Source organism: Elephas maximus, chromosome 6 (assembly GCF_024166365.1).
Source record: "Elephas maximus indicus isolate mEleMax1 chromosome 6, mEleMax1 primary haplotype, whole genome shotgun sequence".
Classification (NCBI taxonomy): domain Eukaryota; kingdom Metazoa; phylum Chordata; class Mammalia; order Proboscidea; family Elephantidae; genus Elephas; species Elephas maximus.
Window position 1 is genome coordinate 49,343,403 of NC_064824.1, and position 27,774 is coordinate 49,371,176.

General features: G+C 37.5%; 1 protein-coding gene across 1 annotated transcript in view; it reads right to left on the minus strand.

Moving 5' to 3' along the window:
• Positions 1 to 27,774, minus strand: part of STAM2 (signal transducing adaptor molecule 2) — a 53,436-nt gene that overhangs the window by 15,592 nt on the left and 10,070 nt on the right. The window contains exons 2-8 of the mRNA XM_049887251.1: positions 19,940 to 20,024; positions 18,613 to 18,688; positions 18,403 to 18,501; positions 16,696 to 16,842; positions 10,721 to 10,790; positions 9,941 to 10,127; positions 1,661 to 1,755 (exon numbers count right to left, since the gene is read on the minus strand). Coding sequence (XP_049743208.1) covers positions 1,661 to 1,755; positions 9,941 to 10,127; positions 10,721 to 10,790; positions 16,696 to 16,842; positions 18,403 to 18,501; positions 18,613 to 18,688; positions 19,940 to 20,024 — 759 coding nt within the window. The remainder of the gene's footprint in view (positions 1 to 1,660; positions 1,756 to 9,940; positions 10,128 to 10,720; positions 10,791 to 16,695; positions 16,843 to 18,402; positions 18,502 to 18,612; positions 18,689 to 19,939; positions 20,025 to 27,774) is intronic.

Consider the following 27,774-nt stretch of genomic DNA (forward strand, 5'->3'; position numbering starts at 1 on the left):
CTGTCATTACAGGCACTTCCCTAGAAACAGAGTGTTACCACTGGAGTGAATAAATACACAAGGGAGTAGATTATGATCTATTTAGCTAACTGCAGAGTTAAATTTATGAGTTATTTCTACACTCCTTCCTTGTTATAAAATATTATTTCTTATGTGAAGAAAAAATAGGCCTGATTTCAATCTAACTTTGATAATAGTTAAAACAACACATATAAAACCCTTTCATAAAAAGAAAGTTGAAAACTAATTTCCAAATACATATAAACTAATTGTTCACTGGAATACTGCTAGGATGTACTATATTTTAATATAGTCAATTTTGGTACAAATAAAACTACTACAGAAATCTTTACTAAGACAATTTTTATTGTAGTTTTATTTATAACAAAGTTTAAGTCCAAAGGATTTTTAAGTCTCAGCAGTTAGCCATCTCTTTCAATGTAAGTACATTCTAAGGCCAGATTGGCTGTCTTTAGAATCCTGGCTCTATCACTTACTAGTCACATAACACTTCAGCCTCAGTTTCCTTATCTATAAAATGGGATAACAAAAGCAGCTAGCTCACAGAGTTATGAGAATTAAATGACAGTGCAAACAAAAGGCTTGGCACAATGCCTGACAAATAGTGCATGCTCAATAACCATTAGCCATTACTTCTGACCATCATCATCATCAGTATTATCACCTGTTTCTTCACATTCAGCCCCCCACTTCCCTGCAGGCATGAGAAATGGAATGCTTTCTCAGCAAGGCTGACAGCAACTGAGGACTATTGTCTACTGCTGCAGAACTGAGTGAAGCTCAGAAGATCTGAGCCAGGCATATTAGGGTCTTGATTATATAAAAAAAAAAAAAAAAACTTCATTATTGCCTTAAGTTCCTTCAGATCAAATCAATGTAAGAAAAAGCCTAAAACTTGGGAGTACTCCCAACCCCTGCAACCACACTCAGCACCTGCTCACCAAGCCCCCACACCCCCATGCCTTGACACCTGGTGCTACAATGATAAAGAAAAACCATACTCTTTGTACTGCACAGACACAAACTGCCTCTCGCACTACATAACTGGGTCAAGTTAAATATTTACATGGTCACAGATGATTTTGTGCCTGATATTTAACTAAGTTAATTCTCAGAATATTTAAAACAAGGTAAGGAAACAGTTCCTGGAATTGACCTGGGATAAGTTAACAACCCCTTAGCTTGGTAGGAAATCAGTTAAATTGTAATGCCAATAAATAAATAATTTAAAACAAGAGTTAAATGCCTATCTACCTTACAGAGGTAGTCCCCAACTTAAAAAAATTCATGTTACCATACTTACAACCATCTTTTTTATTCCCCATCCTGGTACATCTTATCGTCAGTAATGTGTACTACATACAATATTGCAATGCGTAATTTGCTGATGTTATCATTCTCATGTTAAGCCCCAAAGACAAATAAGGATTGGATTTATAAACATACTCATAATTAAAGACAATAACAATGAAAACTAAAAAAATATGAGGTATTCGACTTAATTTCAGAACCTAATTAGACGGAGTTGTCAGAATGGAATCCTGTCGTAAGTTGGGGACTACCTATATTTAAAACTGAACCATAAAATTCAAGTGTAAAATACTTTAATAAATTTAACCTTCTCTAAGATTTAACTTACCTGCCTCAGACTCTATGTTTAAATTCGTTGTTACAAAATTAGATGGGAAGAGTCCTATTCCTCTGTGATTTTCTCCTTTCCACCAATTGGCATCACTGAAAATACAGTGCAAAAATGTCCTTTGTTTCTCTATGTTTGAGTACATTAGTGTTAAGAGGAATTAAAATAAAAATTAAATTTAGCCTACTTTGAAAATACTAGTTCATATCCAGCTCTATTTACAGTCATTCTCCTTATTTAATAAAAAAACATAGAAAAGTACAAATAAAACAATCATCCAGATTCCCATACTTGGCTTTAAAACTAATCAGCAGTTGCTTTTATTTGGTTCTGGGCTTTTAACAAAATAAAATATTATAGTTAATGCTGAAGTCTCCTTTATCAATAACCTCAAGTCCCAACCTCATATCCATCCTACCACACCAACACCATCATCTCATCCATTCAGTCTTTTACATAGATCTGTATCTAACTCTCTATATAGATGTTAATCTTTATATATCTTGTTCATTTTATTAATGTTTTTAAATCTTATTTTTATCCCTTTTAAATTATGATGTTTCATCACAGGAATATGTCATATTTAATCTATCATTACCATACAGACGGACATTGAGGTTGTTTCCAGCGTTTCATTGCTATGAACATTGGAGTAATGATCATCCTAGATTCTAGGGCATACCTGCAACAGTTTCTCTAGGCTTATTCACATGGAATTGCTGGGCCACAGCACAAAAAACACGTTCAGTTTTACCAGAAATTCCCAAATGTTCCCCAATGTGGCTGTATCAATTGACCTTCCTCCCTCCCTGAGCAGAATGTTAGAATGTCATACAAGGTAACTAAGCCAGTAGAGAAATCCCACCTCATTAGCTTTTCTAGTCTGCTCACCATCAGAGATTTATTTCTAGTTTCTAGAAGCAAATACAAAACAGAAAAAAATCCACCTGTGTGTTTGCTGATAATTCGGATTGTGTCTTCCGTAACCTGCTTGTTTATATTTTTTGCCCATTATTCTTTTTCCCACTGGGTCAGCTGTCTTTTTCATGGATCTGTAGGGCTTCTTTGCATACCCTGAATAGCAACCGATTGAATTATGCAAATACCTTTCTCAGGATCTTACTTGTCTTTTAACGTGCTTACAGTTTCTTTTACTCCACGGTGTTTTCCCCCCTTGTGATCAAATTTAGCAATCTTCCTTTATGGTTTATACCTTTAAGAAATCTTTCTATACCCTTAAACTCATATATTGATTCTCCTATATGTTTTTCTAATAGTTTTGGTTTGTCTTTTTTTATCCCCCTCCCATGTTTAGGTCTTTAATCTACCCAGAATTAAAATTTATAGACTGTGTAAAGCTGAATCAAGTTTTATTTTATTTGTACCATATAAAAAGCCAATCATCCCAGAAAAAATTTATGGGCTAGTCCATCATTTTTTCTGCTGATTTATAACACCCCATCTTTCAAAGAGCAAGTTGCTCTCTGTTCATGAGTCTAATTTTTGCATTCAACTGAATGGTATACATGTCTATTTACTACAGCTTGTAAATATGCCTTGATACCTGGTCAAGAAAGTACCCTCTCTGTATTATTTTCATCTATTGTCCATGATAAAACCTGTTTTGCAGGTTTTCTGGAAAAAAGTCCTGATGGGGTTTTAACTGGAAATCCACTGAACTTATCAATGAGTACAGGAAAAATTAAATCTTTACAATATTAAACATGGTATCTCTCTCCATTTATTCAGATTTTCTCTTACAGCTTTCAAAGAATTCTGTAATTTTCTCCATACAGACCTTACATGTCTTTGTTAGATTTATTACTAGATAACTTATTATAATTTTGTTACTACAGTATTTTTACCCTAATAAGACACACCCACTACATTTGTCAGCCATGCGCTCCCCTGGTGAGGCATCCTCACAAGTACCTCCACGCCAAGGCTCTTCCACTAGTTGCTGTAAAAAAAAGTTAGCATAGCGCACTTACAAAAATACCTCACGGGAGGAGGGCAGACTCAGCAAACACAGAAGGCGCACGTTATTTGTGTAAAAACACAGTACTGGGAATGGTATTTTTTCTATTTTCTTTTCTAATTACCGTTATTTTATGCAAATAACACACATCTTCTGTATTTGTTTGCCTGCTGTGTCCTGCTCCTGCAAGGTATTTTCCTTAGTACACTTTTTTTTTAAACAGTAGTATGTAAAAGAGGGTTGGCATGGAGGCACTCATGAGGATGCCTCAAGGGAGGAGGCCAAGCCAGCAAGCAAATGCAAAAGGCTGTGTTATTTGCGTAAAATATGATAGTTGTGTTTAGAGTAAAGCATACTACTGATTTTTGTATGTTGAGCCTGTATTCAACAACTTTAACAAACTCTCATCAGTTTTAATGATTTATCCATTGACTGTCTTGGGCTTTCTACATGGACAATCACAGTATCTGCAAATAATAACTTTTTCTCTTTCTCAAAATTTGAATTACTGGAAAGGTGTTCTAAGGCTGAATTAACTTCTAGGATTCTGAAACATCATTTCATTTATAACTATCAAAAGATATGAAAGAGTTATATATCTCCCAAATTCCTAAGACCATAAAATAATGGCTGTATTAACAATTCTAAGATACCGTATGTGATGACTATTCAGGATTAAAAGAAATCCCCTTTTCCTCTCTTGTAGCATGATTTACCTCCTCAACTACAGTTGTGCGCTCCTTGATGAAGCATAAAAATAATCAAACCAACCAAACGTCATTTCAAAGCACTGACTCCTTTCTAACCCTAATCCATCTGTTACTATACCCTCTCCATTACCAGTTGATTCTATGGAACATTAATGGCATAAAATATTTTAATTTTAAATTCCTCAACTAAGGTGATTCAGCACTGTAACTTTCCACGAAGCATTTGATAATTAAGGAAAAATTTAAAAGCAGCATTTATTTTTAGAGCTTTTATATTAAGAAAGAATATATCACAATAGAGTGAAAAATGATGTGAATGTAAGGGGCACAGCTGTATCTTCAACAAATTGATTATTCAGCTAACTTTACTGAAAACCTACCAAAGAGGGGCTAATAGCTGAGCACTGAAGTTACAAAGACAATTAAGGCATACTTTCTGCTCTCAGGAAACTTATAATCTAGCACAGTGTTTTTCAATCTCCCCCACCAAACAAAATGATGTTACCTGGTTTACATTCTGGGGTTTTCCCCTTCCCCTACCTCCAACCCAGGAAATTGCTGAACCCCTTTAGAATCAACTCATCTAGTTGGAGAGACTTTTGTAAATGAGTAATTGCAATACAGTATAAGAAATGCCAGAACATACGTTCAAGCAGTTCCAGCAGCACAGAGGTTTGGAACCTCTAACTCTATTGGGACTTAAAGGCAGAAAGGGTTTGAAGACTTCTAAGAGGATGTAAAATTCGACCTAGTTCTTGAAGGTTAAGTAGGCATTCATTGGAAGAAAAAGGCAATTAGGGCTCTGGAAACAAAAACTGTATTATTTTTGTCCTGCTAACACTTGGAGAGAGCCCTGGTGGCACAGTGGTTAAGAGCTCAAGCTGCTAATCAAAAGGTTGCCAGTTTGAATCCACCAGTTGTTCCTTGGGAACCCTAAGTGGCAATTCTATTGTCCTAATAGGACCACTATGAGTCAGGATTGACTTGACAGCAACACGTTTGTTTTGGTTATCATTTGGATAAGAAAATATTCTGCACACTGAGATAAAAAATAAAGCCGTACTATAAAGTTTTAAGTCTCCAAAACAAATGAAAACTTGAACCTTTCCTTTTAGCTACTGACTTCTTAGCAAAAACAACTATTTGCTGACTTGCAATGATGATCAGGGTATGATAATCATGTGAGAAAACTACTATTTCTACCATTGAACTCACCAACTGTAAACCTGGTAACCCCATGGGGGTGGGTGGGGAGGGAGGGGTTCCTTTAAACACCCATTTTACTTTTTATTGAGAAGCCAACCCTTCTGAAGTCTAGGCTCCCTTGCAAACCTTACTTCCAAGTAAACTTCCTTTTCTTTTTTGAATGTTTTTGCCTCTTTTGACGGGGTTTTCCAGGCAGAGAGAACCAAATGTACAATGCCACAGAGGTCTAATCAGAACATGACATCTTTGGAACTGTAAGAGTTCCACTTGATTATTTGAAATGGCACTTAAAGGACAAACAAGGAATGGTGAGATAAAGCTAAAAACATAAAAAATGAAGGGCTTTCTGGGTATATTCTGTTAATAAGAAATGAGTGCCTTTTCTACCAGCTCAGTGTTTCTTTTTTATTGAGTTTTAGATGGTTTAGAGAGCAAATTAGTTTCTCATCCAACAATTAATACACATATTGCTTTGGTACGTTGGTTACCACCCCCACCACATGCCACACTCTCCCCTTCTTTACCTTGAGTTCCCCATTGCCAACTTTCCTGTCCCCTCCTGCCTTCTCATCCTTGCCCCTGGGTTAGTGTGCCCATTTAGTCTCATTTTGTTTTATGGACCTGTCTAACCTGCGGCTGAAGGGTGAACCTCAGGAGTGACTTCAGTACTGAGTTAAAAAGGGTGTCCGGGAACCATACTCTTGGGGTTTCTCTAGTCTCTATCAGACCGATGAGTCTGATCTTTTTTGTGTGTGTGAGCTAGAATTTTCTTCTACATTTTTCTCCAGCTCTGTTCGGGACCCTCTATTGTGATCCCTGTTAGTGCAGTCAGTGGTGGTAGCTGGGCGCCATCTAGTTGTGCTGGACTGTTTGGTGGAGGCTGTGGTGCTTGTGGTCCGTCAGTCCTTTGGACTTACCTTTCCCTTCTGTCTTTGGATTTTTTCATTCTCCCTTGTTCCAGATGGGGTGGGACCAGTGGAGTATCTTAGATGCCCATTCACAAGCTTTTGAACCTCAGACACTACATATCAAAGTAGGACGTAGAACATTTTCTTTATAAACTATGTTATGCCAATTGAGCTAGATGTTCCCTGAGACCACGAACCCCACGGCCCTCAGCCTAGTAATTCAGTCCCTCAGGGAGTTTTGGAGGGGTCCGTGGGGCTTCCATAACCTTGCCTTAGATAAGCTGTGCTGGCTTCCCCAGTATTGTGTACTATCTTACCCTTTGCCAAAGTTACCACTTAGCTATTGTCTATTTAGTGTTTTTCCTTCCCCACCTCTCCCCTCCCTCGTAACCAACAAAGATTGTTTCTTTTTGTGTGTAAACCTTTTCATGAGTTTTCACAATAGTGGTCTCATACAGTATTTGTCATTTTGTGATGGACTTATCTCATTCAGCATAATGACCTCCAGATTCTGCCATGTTTTGAGACGTTTCGAAGATTCATCATTGTTCTTTATCGTTGTGCAGTATTCCATTGTGTGTACGTACCATAATTTATCCATTCATCTGTTGATGGGAACTTAGGTTGTTTCCATCTTTTTGCTATTGTGAATAATGCTGCAATGAACATGGATGTGTGTATGTCTACTCATGTGACGGCTCTTATTTCTCGAAGATATATTCCTAGGACTGGGATTGCTGGATCATATAGTATTTCCAGCTTTTTAAGGAAGCGCCATATCATTTTCCAAAATGGTTGTACCATTTTGCATTCCCATCAACAGTGCTTAAGAGTTCCAGTCTCCCTGCAGCCTCTCCAACATTTGTTATTATTATTTTTTTTTTGATTCATACCAGTAATGTCAGAGTGAGTCAGTATTTCTTAAATTGAGGTCCAAGAATGAGGTATCTCCAAGGAACCTCAAGTTCTATATGGGAAATTTTTAATTTTGTGCTTTCACTTCCACAACAATCTAAAAGCAATGGGTACAGTCATTTCCTGGATCATCTGATGACCTCCTTTTAACCTAAGATTGCCAAATTGGATAATTTTAACACTCGAGTTTGCATTTGTGTTTAAAATCTTGCCAGTGATAGCCAATCACAGAATGACAACATTTAACCCATAATGTACTGGTAAGCATGTTTGTGGCTACTGTAAAATTGGGGTGTCCTATCATCAAAATGACAGCAATCGACCTACATATGCCATCATGTTGAATTCATGTTGAATTCTCTTAGCAGTTACAAAGAAAAGAGTTCTCTTTTGCAGTAATTAAGTCTCAACTAGAAACAGTTTTATATGAGTCTGTAATTTAAGCAATTTGGGCTTTAATCAGACATCAGTGGAAAAAACATGGTGCACCATGGTAACATATAACCTTTTACTTGCTGCAGGCCAGCAGACTTTTGTAGGTATATAATGCAATTGAGCCACATAAATGCCAAATGATGTCAAGAGATACTGCACATATGAAAACTTCACGGCAGTTAGAATAAAGTCAGAGAACTGCGCTAGCACACAGCACAGGGTGGGGCAGACCTGTTGAAGGACCCGACTCATTAATCACTACCGTATTTACCTTGTGAGCAGCAATCTATTCCCGAAAATATTTCTTATTACCTAGAAGTAATGCTCTAAATTTGAAACTCAGAGCAAAAAGTATTCATTTGGTAGTTTTGTTTCTATTTCTTTCATAAATGTCTTTAATCTTATAGTTGTAGGAGGATATCAGAAATGCATAGGCTTTTTCATTTTGGTAGATATTCAAAGTAAGACTACACTCAGAAGCCTGACATTTCAGACCCTCAGTGTTCAGGTAGCACGTACTCCACTCCAGATTATTAAAAAATAATGAAAATAATTAAAAGAAAAATAATTATAGTTTTCTAAACGAACACAGTGCTATCTTGATTACACAATTCTTACTTTCTTTTTCCTATTCTCAGTATCCTAAAAAAAAAAAAAAAAAAAAAATTTTTTTTTTTTTATCCTGTCTTGTCCAAAATCAATCAAGGTTCACCCCAAATGAACCTCCTGGATGAGCTTTCTTTCCCACATGCTTGTACTGGGTGTAAATCTGCTTTCCTCTAGAACCTGACAGTACTTTTTTTATGGCATTCACCACATTCTACCTTCCTTACAATGTTAGGTATAGTAATTTTAACTTCTCTACTACACCCTAGGTTTTATAAAGACAGAACTGCATCCTAACTCATCTTTTTTCATTATAAACAGAGCTTATTACATAATGTTTGCTAAAAAAAAAAAAAAATTACTACAGCAAAGTAATCCATTTTGTGTATCTAGCCATTTAAAAATATGCTAGACTAGTAAGTATGTCCCTACTAGCTGTTTATAATGGATATTGAATATATCTGCAGCCTCTGTTCATAGCTACAAGCTGTTAGGTATCACTTGCTAAATTTCATCAAGTTCTTATAAAAGCAAAAGTAGGTAAAAGAATTAGGTCCAATATAAATAAATCTATTCTCTATCAGAGCTTTCAGTGATAGAGAAACTCTGAGGGAGAGTACAGTACATTAATAGATGGGAAGGACTACAGCATTACTCCCAATAGTCAAAAGGTGGAAACAACCCAAGTGACCATAAACAGATGAGTAAGCAAAGTGTGGTATATCCACACAATGTAATAGTATTCAGCCATAAAGAGAAACGAAATTCTGATACATGCTGTGACATGGATAAACCCTGAAAACATTATGCTGAGTGAAGTAAGTCAGATACAAAAGGAAAAACATTATATGAACCTACATACATGAAATATCTAGATTAGGCAAATGCATAAAGACAAAAGTTTATTAGTGGGAGAAGGGAATGGGAGTTGTTACTGAAGGCATACAGAGTTTCAGTTTGGGGTAATGTTAAACTTTTGGAAATAGAGGATGGTGATGGCAGCACAATACGGTGAATGTAATTAACGTGAATGAAATGTACACTTAAAAAGGGTTAAAACGGCAAACTTTTTGTTTTATGTATTTTACCTTTACCACAATAAACTTTTTAATTAAGAAAGAAAAGAAATGGGGAGGAACCAAGCACAGCTTTTGGTTGCTTTAATCAAAGCTTATATAGCTATATACTGAAAGCTTTTCTGCCAGTAATTTTCGTATGAACAACTCCTAAGGCAAATGCATTCTAATGACTGGGCATGTGCTTCCCAACTGTGGTCGTCGGCAACATTAAACACATCTTTCATTCAAGATATTAAAGGGTATTTCTTTACCAAATTTAACAAAAGAAGAAGAAGAAACTTACATTACCTAGTCTAATCCTTATTTTAGAAAAAAAATTATTACAGTATGAAGAGGCTCTATTATGACTTGACTACAACAAAGTCAAAGAACTGAATATTCACACCTCTAGACTTACACTCAGTAACTTTAAAACAGTCCAGAAATAAATATTTAAAACATACCTGTCATCCAAAACAATAATAATTTCACCATGTTTAAAGGTGAGTTCATTGTCCTCAACGGCTTCAAAATCGTATAAAGCTCTCACTTTCCTTGCACTATTATTATTTAACTGAATTTCTGCAGGTGGATACAAGGATTTTGTTTCTGTGTGCTGCTGCTTCTGCTCTTGCAACGATAATTCAATAGCTAGTTTGAAAAATTAAAGTGAAAAAAAGATAACCAGAATTTTGATTTTAAGAAAGTTTAAAAAAGAAACATTAGATAACAAATTTAATGAAGTATATTTTACTTGTCCAACTAAAATCTTAAAAAGTGAACATTTTAACTTTTCTTGCGGGAGAGGGGAACGGAGGCAGAGAACCGCGGCATTTTTTAAAATAAAGTTTTTGCTCATTCCTTACTATCACAAGCCTGTCACATACAACACCTATTATTTTTATAGGAAACAGATTGTGACATTATAATATGGGTAGCTTCCCATATAAGACAAGCAAGCCATGAACATATTTCTGTGCTTGACTCATAACTTCGGCATTAAAGAAACGGTGAAATGTAATCTCTCCAAAGGTAGAACTTTAATTACATATTATTGTTAAGGACAATGAATTCAATCCATTTTATACCATATCATTTGTTTTTCTTACTTTTCAGACCCTATTAGTTTTTATGTTCAGGCAGAACTAAAGTATAACCTAGTTTTATTGTAATTTTTATTTCAATAAAATGTCCTGGCGAGAATACTTTAAGCAACACTGAATTACACATGCTTGATCGTTTACCTTTAGCTATGTCTTCATCTTCTCTGTCTTTGTTGGTAGATGTACCATTCTTGGAAGCAGCTGAGACAGTCTGTAAAAGTATCAGTAAAATGAACACAACCACTACTCTGAGAAAAAATACAAGCTCTATTAATTACTTGCACATGTCAATTAAAAAAAATATAACTAAAGAGTTTCATTTAAAAGTGAAGTTCTTTATATTTTAAAGTAGCTGTTTTCAAATACTAAAATAAAACATCAGAATTTTCAAGAAAGCATTATAACCTCACAAAGGGCGTGAAATGGCTTACATTTGCCTTAAACCTAAGTGTCTCATACAGAACTTGGCATACACAAAGTACTCAAATACTTACACAATGAATAAATATGCATCTTTCTTGATTGTACTTCCTGACTAATTGTCCAAGGTCTCTTACTTAATGAGAGAAGGCTATCTTCCTACAGGTGTACAGCTACAGAACTGCCATCAAAAAGTCAATGATAATCACTGGAGAGAAGCAGAGGCAATGAAGAGGAGGGAGGAGAGAGACAACAGGTGCAGTTCTATGAACATCTTTTAGGCCCTTTTACTATTCATGGTGGTTGGTGACTCTTAGGTCACAGTAGAGGATGAAGGAAGGTCACGCTGAAATTTAATGGCATCTATTCTGTTAATACTACGACAGAGTCGTTCAGAACTCTGAGCCATCAACGAGTTCTTTAATCCAGATTTTTAGAACAATATGCAAAAAGGACCAAACAGGAAAATGTCTGCTCTTTACAACTTGTGTCCCAAAACTCTACACTGAACTCTTGTTGCTGTTGTTGGGTACTGTCAAGTCAATTTTCAACTCACAGCACTCCCATGTGACAGAGCAGAACTGCCCCATAGGGATTTCAAGGTTGTAATCTTTACAAGAGCAAATCACCAGGTCTTTCTCCCACGGAGCTGCTGGGTGGGTTCAAACCCCCAACCTTTAGGTTAGCAGCCAACCATCGTACCAACAGGGCTTCTCTGTTGAACCCTTAGGGCGGTAAACTGTAAAGATCCTATTTGTCCCTTTAGGCTGCAGCCTAAAATAAAACACAGTACTCCTCTTAGCCACTTTTCTGTAGCTCACATCCTAACACTAGATTTCAAAGTCTTATCAATCTAGAGGGCAGGAGCCAAACCCAAGATATGGTGTGTTTCTCCCACAGACCTAGATTAACAGCCCACTTTGTAACTCAATATCCCTGCTTCTACTTTTGTCCTACTGCAGTGCAATGAACTGCTTTTATATGGCCCTTCTAGCTGTGGTCTTGTAACTCCCACAGAATGACTGGGTGGGACTATGTAAATAAGTATGTAAAACTCTTGCTGGGATTAGCTCAAGTATACAAATAAGGTACCTGTGGCCCACCAAGGGGATTGATCCGTTTTGTCATCTGGCCAGGCTTAAAAAGAACCAATCCCAGAGGCTGGGGAGGGGGACCTCACTACCATCAAGGAGAGCTGGGTGCGGGGTGCACCCTTTGGACCCAGGGTCTCTGCATTGAGAACCTCCTAAACCCAGGAGACAGAGAGCTGTAACACTGGAGGCAAGTGAGACAGCAAGAAGCAGCAGCGAGCATGGCAGGGTCCAGTGGCAGAGAAATGGCGGCAGCAGAACCAGCAGACCAGCATGAAACAGTGCAGTGGGCTTCTGGGTCCATGGAGCTAGGCAGCTACACTTGGCATCCAACATACAGAGCAACGGCCAAGAGTGAGGCCTGCCTGCATGCCTGCTGGAATGGTGGAGAAGGAACTGAGAGGTTCAAAGCTGTCCTAATTGACAAACCGTATCCTGTCTCCTGAGTTGTTCCTGTTACTTCCAGGTTGATCCGGATCCCAAATCGCAACCTGTTGCTTCCCTAATAAACCCCAGGATCGTTGAGAATGGTCTGTGAGTTCTATGTGGCCATTGCAATGAATTATCGAACCCAGCAGAGTTATAGAGAGTGCCCTGGACGACCTGGTGTCGGAATTGGTGAAAAGGTTGGACAGTGGGAATATGTCTGACCTCATGTCGTAGAAATCAGCCTTGGTACGATGCTGACAGTAATTCTCCTCTCTCCCCCTGAAGTTAGACAAGGTCTGACGTGCCACTCTTTTACACCTAGTAAAATTATCCCCTACGGCCCAAATAAATTTGGAGTCTTACAGTTCCATTCATCTTTTACGTGAACCATTCACTCCAGACATATTCACTCTTCAATAAACAAGCCTTGAGCTTTCTCAATTCCACGTATTTTCTCATGTCATTCCTCCTCTCTGCCTTCTGAAAATACATTAAAGTCCTAAAATTCTATTTATGTGGTCTTCCTTCAGTATGCCAGTCTATAGTTACCCCTCTCTCCTTGATACTAAAAGAGAGACCATCTATTTTGTACCCCTCACCTCATATTTATTACTTATACTTTAAACAGGTAATTTTTTCACATGTATATGGATACCCTTTGAATTACTATAAATTTCTTGAATATAGGGACTATCTTACGTATCAGTGCCTTTTACAAGACTTAGAGAAGTATTTAAAAACAATGACTGCCCCCACGTCAGCCAGTTTGTCATACTGTGGGGCCTTGTGTGCTACTGTGACACTGGAAGCTATGCCACCGGTTTTCAGATATCAGCAGGGTCACCCATGGAGGACAGGTTTCAGCTGAGCTTCCAGACTAAGACAGACTAGGAAGAAGGACCCAGCAGTCTACTTCTGAAAAGCATTAGCCAGTGAACCTTATGAATAGCAGCGGAACACTGTCTGATGTAGTGCTGGAAGATGAGCCCCCCAGGTTGGAAGGCACTCAAAGGATGACTGGGGAAGAGCTGCCTCCTCAAAGTACAGTTGACCTTAATGACGTGGATGGAGTAAAGCTTTCGGGACCTTCATCTGCTGATGTGGCACGACTCAAAATGAGAAGAAACAGCTGCAAACATCCATTAATAATCGGAACCTGGAATGTAAGAAGTATGAATCTAGGAAAACTGGAAACTGTCAAAAATGAAATGGAACACATAAACATCGATATCCTAGGCATTAGTGAGCTGAAATGGACTGGTATTGGCCATTTTGAATCAGACAATCATATTTATACTCTACTATGCTGGGAATGACAACTCGAAGAAGAATGGTGTTGCATTCATCATCAAAAAGAACGTTTCAAGATCTATTCTGAAGTACAACGCTGTCCGTGATAGGATAATATCCATACGCCTACAAGGAAGACCAGTTAATACAACTATTATTCAAATTCATGCACCAACCACTAGGGCCAAAGATGAAGAAACAGAAGATTTTTATCAGCTGCTGCAGTCTGAAATTGATCGAACATGCAATCAAGATACATTGATTATTACTGGCAATTGGAATGCGAAAGTTGGAAACAAAAAAGAAGGACCAGTAGTTGGAAAATACGGCCTTGTTGACAGAAACAATGCCGGAGATCGAATGACAGAATTTTGCAAGACCAAAGACTTCTTCATTGCAAATACCTTCTTTCACCAACGTAAACAGCAACTATACACATGGACCTCGCCACATGGAACACACAGAAATCAAATTGACTACATCTGTGGAAAGAGACGATGGAAAAGCTCAATATCATCAGTCAGAACAAGGCCAGGGGCCGACTGTGGAACAGACCATCAATTGCTCATATGCAAGTTCAAGCTGAAACTGAAGAAAATCAGAGCAAGTCCATGAAAGCCAAAACATGACCTTGAGTATATCCCACCTGAATTTAGAGACCATCTCAAGAATAGATTTGATGCATGGAACACTAATGACCGAAGACCAGACGAGTTGTGGAATGACATCAAGGACATCATCCATGAAGAAAGCAAGAGGTCATTGAAAAGACAGAAAAGAAAGAAAAGACCAAGGATGTCAGAGGAGACTCCAAAACTTGCTCTTGAGCGTTGAGCAGCTAAAGCAAAAGGAAGAATTAATGAAGTAAAAGAACTAAACAGAAGATTTCAAAGGGCCTCTCGAGAAGACAAAGTATTATAATGACATGTGCAAAGAGCTGGAGATGGAAAACCAAAAGGGAAGAACACACTCGGCGTTTCTCAGGCTGAAAGAACTGAAGAAAAATTTAAAGCCTCGAGTTGCAATAGTGAAGGATTCTATGGGGAAAATATTAAACGACACAGGAGGTATCAAAAGAAGATGGAAGGAATACACAGACTCATTATACCAAAAAGAATTAGTTGATATTCAACCATTTCAAGAGGTGGCATATGATCAGGAACCGATGGTACTGAAGGAAGAAGTCCAAGCTGCTCTGAAGGCATTGGTGAAAAACAAGGCTCCAAGAATTGATGGAATATCAATTGATATGTTTCAACAAACAGATGCAGTGCTGGAGGTGCTCAGTCATCTATGCCAAGAAGACACCTTCCTGGCCAACTGACTAGAGGAGATCCATATTTATGCCTATCCCAAGAAAGGTGATCCAACCAAATGTGGAAATTATAGAACAATATCATTAATATCACACGCAAGCAAAATTTTGCTGAAGATCATTCAAAAATGGCTGCAGCAGTATATCGACGACAGGGAACTGCCAGAATTTCAGGCTGGTTTCAGAAGAGGATGTGGAACCAGGGATATCATTGCTGATGTCAGATGGATCCTGGCTGAAAGCAGAGAATACCACAAGGATGTTTCCCTGTGTTTTGTTGACTATGCAAAGGCATTCGACTGTGTGGATCATAAAAAACTATGGGTAACGCTGCGAAGAATGAGAATTCCAGAACACTTAATTGTGCTCATGAGGAACCTTTACATAGATCAACAGGCAGTTGTTGGGACAGAACAAGGGGATACTGATTGGTTTAAAGTCAGGAAAGGTGTGTGTTAGGGCTGTATTCTTTCACCATACCTATTTAATCTGTATGCTGAACAAATAATATGAGAAGCTGGACTATATGAAGAAGAATGGGGCATCAGGATTGGAGAAAAACTCATTAACAGCCTGCGTTATGCAGATGACACAACCTTGACTGCTGAAAGTGAAGAGGACTTGAAGCACTTACTAATGAAGATCAAAGCCCATAGCCTTCAGTATGGATTACACCTCAACATAAAGAAAACAAAAGTCCTCACAACCGGACCAATTAGCAGTATCATGATAAACAGAGAAAAGATAGAAGTTGTCAAGGATTTCATTTTACTTGGATCCACAATCAACAGCCATGGAAGCAGCAGTCAAGAAATCAAAAGACACATCGCATTGGGCAAATCTGCTGCAAAGGACCTCTTCAAAGTGTTGAAGAGCAAAGACGTCACCCTGAAGACTAAGGTGCCCCTGACCCAAGCCATGGTATTTTCAATCACATCATATGCACATGAAAGCTGGACAATGAATAAGGAAGACCGAAGAAGAATTGACATCTTTGAATTGTGGTGTTGCGAAGAATACTGAATATACCACGGACTGCCAAAAGGACAAACAAATCTGTCTTGGAGGAAGTGCGGCCAGAATGCTCCTTAGAGGCAAGGATGACGAGATTGCGTATTACATACTTTGGACATGTTGTCAGGAGGGATGAGTCCCTGAGAAGGACATCATGCTTGGCAGAGCACAGGGTCAGCAGAAAAGTGGAAGAACCTCAACAATGTGGACTGACACAGTGGCTGCAACACTGAGCTCAAGCATAACAACGATTGTAAGGATGGCGCAGGACCGGGCAGTGTTTCGTTCTGTTGTGCATAGGGTCACTATGAGTCAGAACCAACTCGACGGCACCTAACAACAAGAGGCATGGCTGACATACTTCTCAACGTTATTCTAATATTTAGAAGATGTTCATTCAACAATTAGAATGTCTATTAAATGTAAAGCACTATATTACATAGGCACTTGGAGAGTGGAGGTGGGAAATATGATTAAGACATACCTTGCCTAGCTTTTACATAACATACAAACGCTAAGAACCTCATAGGGTCAACCATGAATCAGAATAAATTTACCTGAGAACCTGCTGGAGGAAAAGTAATTCCTTCTTCTTTCATAGATTTAATAGTTGCGGATATTAGACTAAACTGAGGATCCTTCTGAAATTCCTCTGACCACTCCACCATTAAAGATTTCAGTTTTTCACATACTTTAGGATGAGCCTTTTGAAGTAAAAACAAAGAAAAAAAATCAGTGGTTAAAATAATCATTTAGATGATTTAGCTACCAAAAAGAATTACCATCAAAATTCTAATTACATGAAAATCAACAAAAATCTAGAGTTAATTCCCAGCCTGGAATGATTGACAGATGCCTGTTTAAATGGAAAGATACAACTGCTTCTTACAAAATTACCTGCTTTAAGCATCAATTTCTAAGTCTTACTAGGATGACAACAAACATTTTATATTCAGAGGTCATTTCTTCTGTTTTCTTAATATTCTCAGTATTAGATTAAGTTTTCACACTAACTAAACTAAAATTCTGGACTTTTGCTACTAATGGTAAGAAAATTGCACTTTAAAATTTCTGTCTCAAAGAAAACAAAAAAAAATAAGATGATAATGAAGCCCTCGCCACAGGGCTCTAAAATAAAAGCACCTGTGCTCACCATGGGAGTCAGTACAGAGGTGGCTGGAGTCACAGAAACCTGAGTCTGAATCTTGGCAATGCCACTTACTATGGCATGACCTTGGAAAATTTATTTAACTGCTAAGACTTTATCTTAGTTTCTTCATCTATAAAATAGGAATACAAGCAGTTCCCAGGTTACAAACAAGATCTGTTCCTGTGCTTTTAAATCAAATTTGTAGGTAAATCGGAACATGTGCATACAGTTCTTATTTAGCCTTACTTTAGAGCAAGAAAAGGCTCAATGTCTTTTCAATAACTTAAAAGTTACACATGCAGCAAATGAAGGTGATTGTGATAAAAAAAATTGTTGCACATAGGGGTTGGTTCAATTATTTCAAAGTGAGGACAAATATATATAATGTTAAAGAGCAAGTACAGTTTCAGACAGTAGTAACCGGGGGACTGCCTGTAACAAGAGAACCTAACTCTGAGGGTTTTTAAGAGCATTAAACGAAACAGTACATGTAAAATACTTTAAAGCTGTGTCTGCTTACTATACTTCAATTAAGTTTAGCTATTATCAATAGTATTATGTTTGGAGGAGGAAAACAGTTTATGCTGTTACAAATGAAAAATCAAACTTCAGAAACCAAAACCAAACCAAACCCAGTGCCGTCGAGTCGATTCCGACTCAGTGACCCCGTAGGACAGAGTAGGACTGCCCCATGGAGTTTCCAGGGAGCGAGCGCCTGGCAGATTCGAACTGCCGACCCTTTGGTTAGCGCCCATGGCACTTAACCACTGTGCCACCAGGGTTTCCTCAAACTTCAGAACAAGAATTTTATTTCACTTCAAACTTATCTAAAAATGATTTCATTCACAGAACTTTATTAACGCTATTATAGTTAAAATGATATACACCAAAAACCAAAACCAAACCCACTGCCATAGAGTCAATTTTGACTCATAGCAACCCTACAGCACAGAGTAGAACTGCCCCAGAGGGTTTCCAAGGAATGTCTGGTGGATTCAAACTGCCAACCTTGTGGTCAGCAGCCTGAGCTCGTAACCACTATGTCACCGGGGTTTCCAAAATGATATACAGTATATATTATTTTTTAGTAACTTATTCTCTTTTTAAAATTTACCTTATTTTTTATCACTGTACGTACTTCTGTTGCAAAATCTCGGGAACATACTTCTAAATGAAATATCTTTCCACAGTTTGCCACACAGGCCCCAAGAAGCTATTAATTAAAATAAAAAATTAATATACAAATATTGAAATACTATTTAACTTGCTGAACTAAACAAACATTTAAAAAACTGAACTAAATAATAACATGACCTTCACTTACAGTTAATGCCTGAAGAGCAACATGAGGAACTTTATGACTGACTCTTTTCATGATGGCTTTTAGGCAATCTTTTGCTCTAAGGAGGAGGGGGGAAAGGAGAACGCTAAGTATTTATTCAGAATTTCAGCACAAACATTGAAAACATAAGGTATTCCACTACTAAATAACTTTAAATTTAAAAATAAAATCTTGGAAATATCACTTTGTTAAAGAAATAAATCTATAAAATGATTGTACATTATATCATGCTCACAGACTGACAGGAAATAATTTTTAAAAGCTTGTTGCAAAGGTTACATCTTCCAAAATCAAGAGACAAATCATTACATAAAAGGTCTACCAACACAAGACAATTATCTAATATAAACTATCTTTTCATTTCTTCAAGACAGACTTGGCTTCAGAGATCAAATTTTCATCTTGAGGAAAAACACTAACAAGATACATAGTCTTGAAAGGTTTCAGTATGAACAGACATGAATGTGCTTTGGACAGCGGCAATGTGTTAAAACAAAGGCTTTCATCACTCTTCTAAATGTCTAAAGTATCATCAGTTCAACATAAATGCTGCACCCCCCCCAAAAAAACACCTTTTTATATTTACTTTTTTCATTATTTTTATCTATTCATTATTTAAAGGCTTTTTTGTTACAACCCACTGCCACCGAGTTGATTCCAACTCATAGTGACCCTACAGGGCAGAGGAGAACCATGCCATAGGGTTTCCAAGAAGCGGCTGGTGGATTCGACCTGCTGACCTTCCAGTTAGCAGCCAAACTCCTAACCACTGTGCCACCAAGGCTCCTTGTTGCTGTATTACTTACTGTTATATTAATTTACTCCATTATTAGAAAGCTCCCATACCTGTCTAGGAAACTCTGGTAGCGTAGTAATTAAAAGCTACAGCTGCTAACCAAAAGGTCGGCAGCTCAAATCCACCAAGCTCCTTGGAAACCATATGGGGCAGTTCTATTCTGTCCTATAGGCTCGCTATTAGTCAGAATCGACTCCACGAGAATGAGTTTTTTTTTTTTCTTAATACTTGTCTAAGTCACAGACGAATCCCATAAATAACTAGTCTATTCATCGTTAACATGTATCCCTATTGTGTCAAGCTTTAATTATATATGTTAATATACCTCAGGCTTTCAGCTGAACTCTTTTCCATCTGTTCTTTCAAGATAACACTTATCTCATAATCAGGCCTCCAGGTTCTCTTTACTTTTACCCCCAAAAGTATACAGTAAAGTCCCATTTTCCTTTCAAGGCTATATCAGGAAAAGATACACAAGTTATTAAGCTCCTAGACATTCACTGGACATCTTACCCATTAGGAGTACTTCCAACTTTGTCACATATGTCCATAATAAGACCCCAATCTTCCGTAGTGTTGTACTCATTCGTGGCCTTTTCTGTAAGATAAATTAAAAGAAAGTAAGATATATTAACGCACAAAAATTAGGACACATCTCACATAACACTAAAATACCAATAAAGGCACAACAATAAGAAGCCCTATCTTTCCTCTTGCCAAATATAAAAGAACCACAAAAAAAGGTCAAAAGATAGAATACTTCTACTTATTTCAACTTTAAATTGTTTATTTAAATGTTCTGAGGTATGCCAAAGAAATGCTTTCTAAATTGTTACATAAACTATATAAAAAATGATCAATAACCCTATCATATTCTAGCTTGGAAGAAAGCCTTAAAAATGTATCATCATGTAAGGATAAAGATTAAAACGTTCACCCAAGCATTGTTTTTAATAGCAAAAACAAAAATTCTCCAGTAACAATCTAAAAAGCCATCAACAGGGAAATAGGTAAATAAAAAATAGTAAATTCACACAATGGAATGTGAAAAGTAAGTTATACAGAACTAAATGTACAAAAATAGATAAATCTCAAAATACAGTAATTTGTTTTGGCTCATAATGCTGAGTCTAAAAAGCTAATAGCACAAAGCATAAAGACAACATTCACACTCTTAAATCTGCTTTACTGAGAGATAATTCATTCCCATAACCATATAATTCACCCATTTGAAGTATACAACTGAATAGTTTTAGTATATTCAGAGATTGTGCAACTATCACCACTACCTAATTTTAAAACATTTTCCTCATCCCAAAAAGAAAACCTGTACCCATTAGCAGTCATTTTCCGTTTTTCCCCCATGTTCCCAACCCTAGGCAACCACTAATCTTCCTGTCTTTATAGATTTGCCTACTGTGGATTTTTCATATAAATGGAACCATATAATACGTGGTCTTTTATGGCTGACTTTTTTCATTCAGCATGTTTTCAAGGTTCATCCATCTTGTAGCATGTATCAAGACACTTTTTTGCTGAATAACGTTCCACTGTATGTATTTTTTGGGTATGCAGAGATATGGAAACCCTGGCAGCGTAGTGGTTAAGCGCTACAGCTGCTGAACCAAAAGAAAAGCAGTTCAAATCCACCAGCTGCTCCTTGGAAACCATATGGGGCAGTTCTACTCCGTCCTATAGAGTCGCTATGAGTCGGAATCGACTCGACGGCAGTGAGTTTGAGGTTTTTTTTTTTTGAGTATAGATAGACCACATTTTATTTATTCATCCATCAGCTGATGAACATTTATGCTGTTTCCACTTTTTGGTTAATATGAATAATACAATGATGCTATGAACATTCACGTGGCCTATAATTTCATTTCTCTAGGGTATATACCTAGGAGTAGAATTGCTGGGTCATGTGGCAACTCTACTTTTTGTGAACCTGGCACAGTTATCCAAAGCAGCTGCACCATTTTACATTCTTCCCAGCAGTGTATGAGGGTTTCACATGAGGTTTTAAAACATTCAAAAATACACTATGTTTTTAGAAATACATAGGTAGCAAACATAGTAGCATGAGAATGACAAGCACCAAACAGAAGGTGGGGGAATCCAAAAGAGACGCACAGGGGCTTAATTTTATTTATAAAGTTTTGTTTATTAAGTTGTACAATGGGTACCCAGAAGTCCCTTATTTTATCTTTTTGGGGTCCAAAATATTTCATGCTCAAAATAGAAATAAAAATTTAAAAAGCATAGTAATAATTCTACCTATGTATGCCTAAGAACACTGAGTATTTTTTTAACATTTTAAACTTATGTGAAACCCTCATACATTGCTTGTGGGAATGTAAAATGTTACAGCTGCTTTGGAAAACTGTTTGCCAGTTTCTCAAAAAATTAAACATAGGATATGATGATTAAATTATGTAGAATTTTCACTCTAATGATTTTTACAGAACTTCAATATCAAAAAATATCATACTATGAAGAATAAGACAGTACACAATACACAGTACAACTTGTACAAGGTAAGGTCCTGGAAGCTCCATAGATAGATCCAAACTCCCTGAGGGACCGAATTGCTAGGCTGACGGCTGTGGGGACCATGGTCTCAGGGAACATCTAGCTCAACTGGTATAACATAGTTTATGAAGAAAATGTTCTACATTTTACTGTGGTGAGTAGCGTCTGGGGTCTTAAAAGCCTGTGAGTGGACATCTAGGATACTCCACCAGTCTCACCCCTTCAGGAGCAAGGAAGAATGAAAAAAACTAAAAATACAAAGGAAAAATTAGTCCAAAGGACTAAAAGGCCACATCCACCACAGTCTCCACCAGACTGATTCCAATACAACTAGATGGTGCCTGGCTACCACCACTGGCTGCTCTGACAGGGATCACAACAGAGTGTTCCAGACAGAGCTGAACAAAAATGTAGAACAAAATTCTAACTCAAAAAGAAAGACCAGACTTGCTGTCCTGAGAGAAACCCTAAGAGTATGGCTCCCGGGCAACTTAGCAGGTCAGTAATGAAGTCACTCCTGAGGTTCACCCTTCAACCAAAGATTGGACAGGCCCATAAAATGAAATGAGACTAAAGGGGCACACAAGCCCTGGGGCATGGACTGGAAGGCAGGAGGGGACAGGAGAGCTGGTAATACGGAACCAGGGTTGAGAAGGGAGAGTGCTGACATGTCATGGCGTTGTTAACCAACATCATAAAACCATACATGTACTAACTGTTTTATGAGAAACTAGTTTATTCTGTAATACTTCATCTAAAGTACAAAAAAAAAAAAATACTAATTTTTTTCTGCTTGTGTAGAGGGATGGGAATATAAAAACTACCACGTTAGTAACATCTTCTTGCTCTATCCCTCTAGTTTTATAAATACGTTCTGTATTTTCAAAGACAGCAAAACTTGGGTACCACATATACAAAACACAGGTGATATCACAGTGATGAACAAGAAGGGTGGCAAAACTCCAGAAGAGTTTCCTTTTTTTAAGACAAGGAAAAGCAAAAGAAATCAAATAATAATAAAAAAAATAAACAGCAAATAACTATACATTGCGAGTAGGAAAGAGAAATACACAGAATCCAGTTAACTTCAGTTAAATACTGAAATTCGCTTTAAAAAATCATGCAAATTGCCTAACGCTATTTATAGATGGAAAGCAATTATTCTGACGTATGGGATGAAATTACAAACCAGATGTTTTAGAAAAGTAACATATCTTTAAAAAAATATATATATCTTTACCCACTCTAAATTCTAGAACCAGGCACTAAACTACACAGGTAGAAAGAAACATCTACTCAAACCAAGCTTCTTCTCTTGTACAAAGACTAATTCGTCTACACGGAAAGTCAGACCAGGCTGTATTTTTTAGAGGTTTAAAATGTTTAATTACTTCTTAAAATTACAAATCTAATACATTTCAGTACATTAAGGAGACAAGTAAAGGGAAAAATGAAACTCCTAATTTTACCAATTTCTTTTAAAATTATGATACTTCTCTTTCCAGACTTTTTCCTATACATGTATATGGAAAAACATTAATATATTTAAAAAACTAAAAAAAATAGGATGGTAGGTATGAAGTTATGCCTAGGTATGTGAAGGCACCCAAAAAAGGGCAACCCCTTTCCTGCCTGAGTGCTGAACAAGTTGAGAAACAAAGAATACGATATCACTGTTGTTACTGATGGAGCCCTGGTGGCGCAGTGGTTAAGAGCTTGGCTGCTAACCAAGAGGTCAACAATTGGAATCTACCAGCCACTCCTTGGAAACCCTGTAGGGCAGTTCTACTACGTCCTATAGGGTCCTCTGAGTCAGAATTGACTAGACAGCAACAAGTTTGGGTTTTTTTTTGGGGGGAGGTGGGAAGGTTGTTGCTAATAGAAGCTTTAGGTATACTGGCCAAATGGGCTTGCTAATAGTGAACCCCAGGACTGCACATGCCTCAGCCACCAATCACTAGTGGCGTTAGACAGGGACAGGCCTCTCCCTGCTGGGGTAGACCCTTGTACAACTCATGCCATGGAGAAGCAGAAGAGACTTCACTCAACGGCTGTGGAAAGGATAGCTAACTAGCTTCTAATTGGAAGGACAGAACTGAGCTAAGCAGGACTCATCACTCTTAAATTTATCGATCAGGTAAGTCATTATACCAGGGATGGGGGGGGGAAGGGTCAGAGGCAGACCCAGAGTGACACTAATGGAACTTCCTTCTCAGGAAAGAAACATCAGTGGTAGAGAAAAACATTCCCCACTAATGCTGTGATCACACTGAATGTATCGTTTCCTAACCTGCATTTCCTCTTACCATAAACATACCCTGTGTTCATAAATATATATATAGCAGTATTTTAATAAGTACATAATATTTCCTTACATAGAGAGTGGCCACAAAGTCCATATACAGGCTACTGAGAAGCTACTGGCTAATTTCTGGTATTAAATCCAACTACCAGTTATCAGTCTCTCTCCTTTGTTATGCTCATCGGTATCATTTATATTGATGCCCTATACAGGATAAACATAAAAAAAAATTTTAAAAGTTTAGAATCTCATGCATACGGCCTTTCTGTATTTCATAACATAAATATTTTACCTTGTTTGTTGTCTGTCTCTGCCACCACCTCTCCCTCCCTACAAATGAATGTAAGCTCCATCGTTGTAGGAATTTTTGTTTTGTTCACCATTTTTATTCCTAGCGCAAAGAACAGTGCCTGGGGCACATAGTCAGTGTGGAGAAAACACTGAAGTTGTCAAGGATTTCATTCTACTTGGATCCACAATCAACTCCCATGGAAGCAGCAGTCAAGAAATCAAATGACACATTGCACTGGACAAATCTGCTGCAAAAAAAAAAATCTCTTCAAAGTGTTAAAAAAAAAAAGATGTCACTTTAAGTACTAAGGTGTGCCTGACCCAAGCAAGGGTGTTTTCAATCACCTCATATGCATGTGAAAGCTGGACAATGAATAAGGAGGACTGCAGAAGAATTGATTCCTTTGAATAAAGGTGTTGGTGAAGACACCATGGACTGCTATAACCCACAAAGAAGAAATCTGTCTCGGAAGAAGTACAGCCAGAATGCTCCTTAGATACAAGATCCTGAGACTCTGTCTCACATACGTTGGACATGTTATCAGGAGGGACCAGTCCCTGGAGAGGTCCTCATGCTCGGTAAAGCAGAAGGTGAGCAAAAAAGGGTAAGGCCCTCAACGAGATGGGCTGACACAGTGGCTGCAACAAAGGGCTCGAGCATAACAATGATTTTGAGGATGGCACAGGAGTGGGCAGTGTTTTTCTGTTGTAAACAGGGTCACTATGAGTCAGAACTGACTTGACAGCACCTAACACCAATAAATATTTGGTGAATGAATGAATAAATGATGCTTGTTGCTGCTGCAGATCCTATTACCCCATGATTATGATGTGGGAACAACAGCAGAGCTTCTGAGTATATAAACTAAATGAGTTTTATTTAATTATGATGCCCAATGTGGCCCTAGTGAAGCCTGTGCAAAGCAGACCAGCAAGAGCTTCACAGCTGAGCAGACTGTTACGGCTAGAATTGTGTTCCCCCAAAATATGTGTTGTAAATCCTAACGCCTATATCTGTGGTTATAATGCCATTAGGAAATAGATTTTCTTTGTTATGCTAAGGAGGCAGGATTAGTGTAGCCAAAAAAAAAAAAAAACAAACCAAACCCAGTGTCGTCAAGTCGATTCCGACTCATAGCGACCCTATAAGACACAGTAGGACTGCCCCAGAGTTTCCAAGGAGCGCCTGGCAGATTCGAACTGCCGATCCCTTGGTTAGCAGCCATAGCACTTAACTACTACGCCACCAGGGTTTCCTGGATTAGTGTAGAGGGTGTCTTAAATCAACCTCTTTTGAGATATAAAAGGGCAGATTAAGCATGAAAGCACAAATGGAGAGGAAAACACATGCCACATGATCGCCAGGAACCTGGGAATAGAACTGAAAAAAGACAAGGACCTTCCCCCAGAGGAGACAGAGAAAAAGAGGGAGGGAGAGCATCTTCTAGATTTGGTACCCTGAATTTGGTCTTCTAGCCTCCTAAACTATGAGAAAATAAATGTTTGTTAAAGCCACTCATTTGTGGTATTTCTGTTACAGCAACACTAAATAACTAAGACACAAACATACCCATCTGTGTGAGTGCAAATACATGTACACACACACACACACACAGAGTTGGCTCCATTTTTTGGACCATCTCATGACTTGCCTTTTCCCCCCAAAATGCAACATTTAATTATTATTTTTTCAACTCTGGCCATATGATATAAAATTAAAAGTGAAGCCAACCTGTATTCCCCAAAAACATTTCAACAATTTCAAAAAATATCTAAAGAGAATATTGTTTACTTGATTTAATTTTCAGACTAAATGGAAAATTCTGATTTTAATACTCTATTCAGCATATTTTACTCTATAAATATAGGACGGACAATTATTCTTTTAAATATTATAAAATCTGAAGACTTTATAATAGCCTGCCAGAAAGGATCTCATTTTTCAAGAGAACTAAATAACACAGTTAAATTATGTACTTAGGAGTATTTTAAACTCTTGGAAAATTTTAAATATTATAATTAAGAAATTAGTCTTTTATGGCATGTCACTTTGCCCAGCGTTGAGGCCACATCTCACATTATCCTGTGTCAAATGCATAGAGGGGGAGACAGTTAAAAGAGCCCTCCTGGAGCCTAAATGCTAAATTTCCAGGGCTTGGTGGGTGTAAGTCGTAACATTTCATCACCAGGTTTGGAGCACTATGTACAGAGAGACTCAAATACACAATGAAATATTTCAAAAGGATTCTAACAATATCGTAAAGAATCATTCCATCAATACTTATAATGAACAAACAGGCTCTCCCTCTACACAATCTATTATGTACAAAATACAGATTTAAAAAGAATTCAAGTCTACCTATGAAACTTTAATAACACGTGCTCTCTCGGAAATAAACAAAAATTATAAAAAATGAGAATGGCCCAAAAAGGATTTTAAAGCTCCTCCTATGTTTGGGAGGAAGAAAAAAAAAAACACTTCATGACTGGTCTTCTGCTTCAAACTATGACAGGGTATCTGGTACCACACTTCCTATTTACCAAAAGCAACTATTAAATGGAACAAAAAATACGAGACAGATATTTTCAGGAATTGAAAACGTAAGGACCCCAAAACAGGCCACACCTTAGAAGTAAATGCCCTCTAAAATTTAGTTCAAAACCAAAATAGGCCTGCTCCCACAGAGAATAAAAAGAAGCCTGACAAAACCTAAAAAAACTCTCTGATAATAGAACTACCTGGTAGAACAGACCTCAACACCCTTTAAAGGGCGACAACATAATCTAGCCTCCTACAAAGAATAATTTGCTATGTGCAACGTAAATAAAAAATTGCTGGATATATAAAGCATGGAAAGTGATCTCCAAATAAGATAAATGCAGTCACTAAAAAAAAGATGTTAGCAAGACCCAGATGTTGAAATTAGCAAAAAAGGACATTAACGCAGTAATACATATTTTCAAGAACATAATGGAAAAGTTGGTTATAATAAATGAGCAGATGAGGGGCACTCAGCAGAGAAATAGAAACTATAAAAAAATGGAATTTCTAGAGCTAAATGTACAATACCTCAACTAAAAAATTCACTGGATGGACTTAAAAGCATATTGAAGACTCCAGAAATATGGTTAGTGAACGTGAAGACAGGCCAATAGAAATAATCCAATTTGAAGAAGAAAAATTGAAATAAATAAATAGTCTCAGTGTTCATTCTCTATTGGTGTG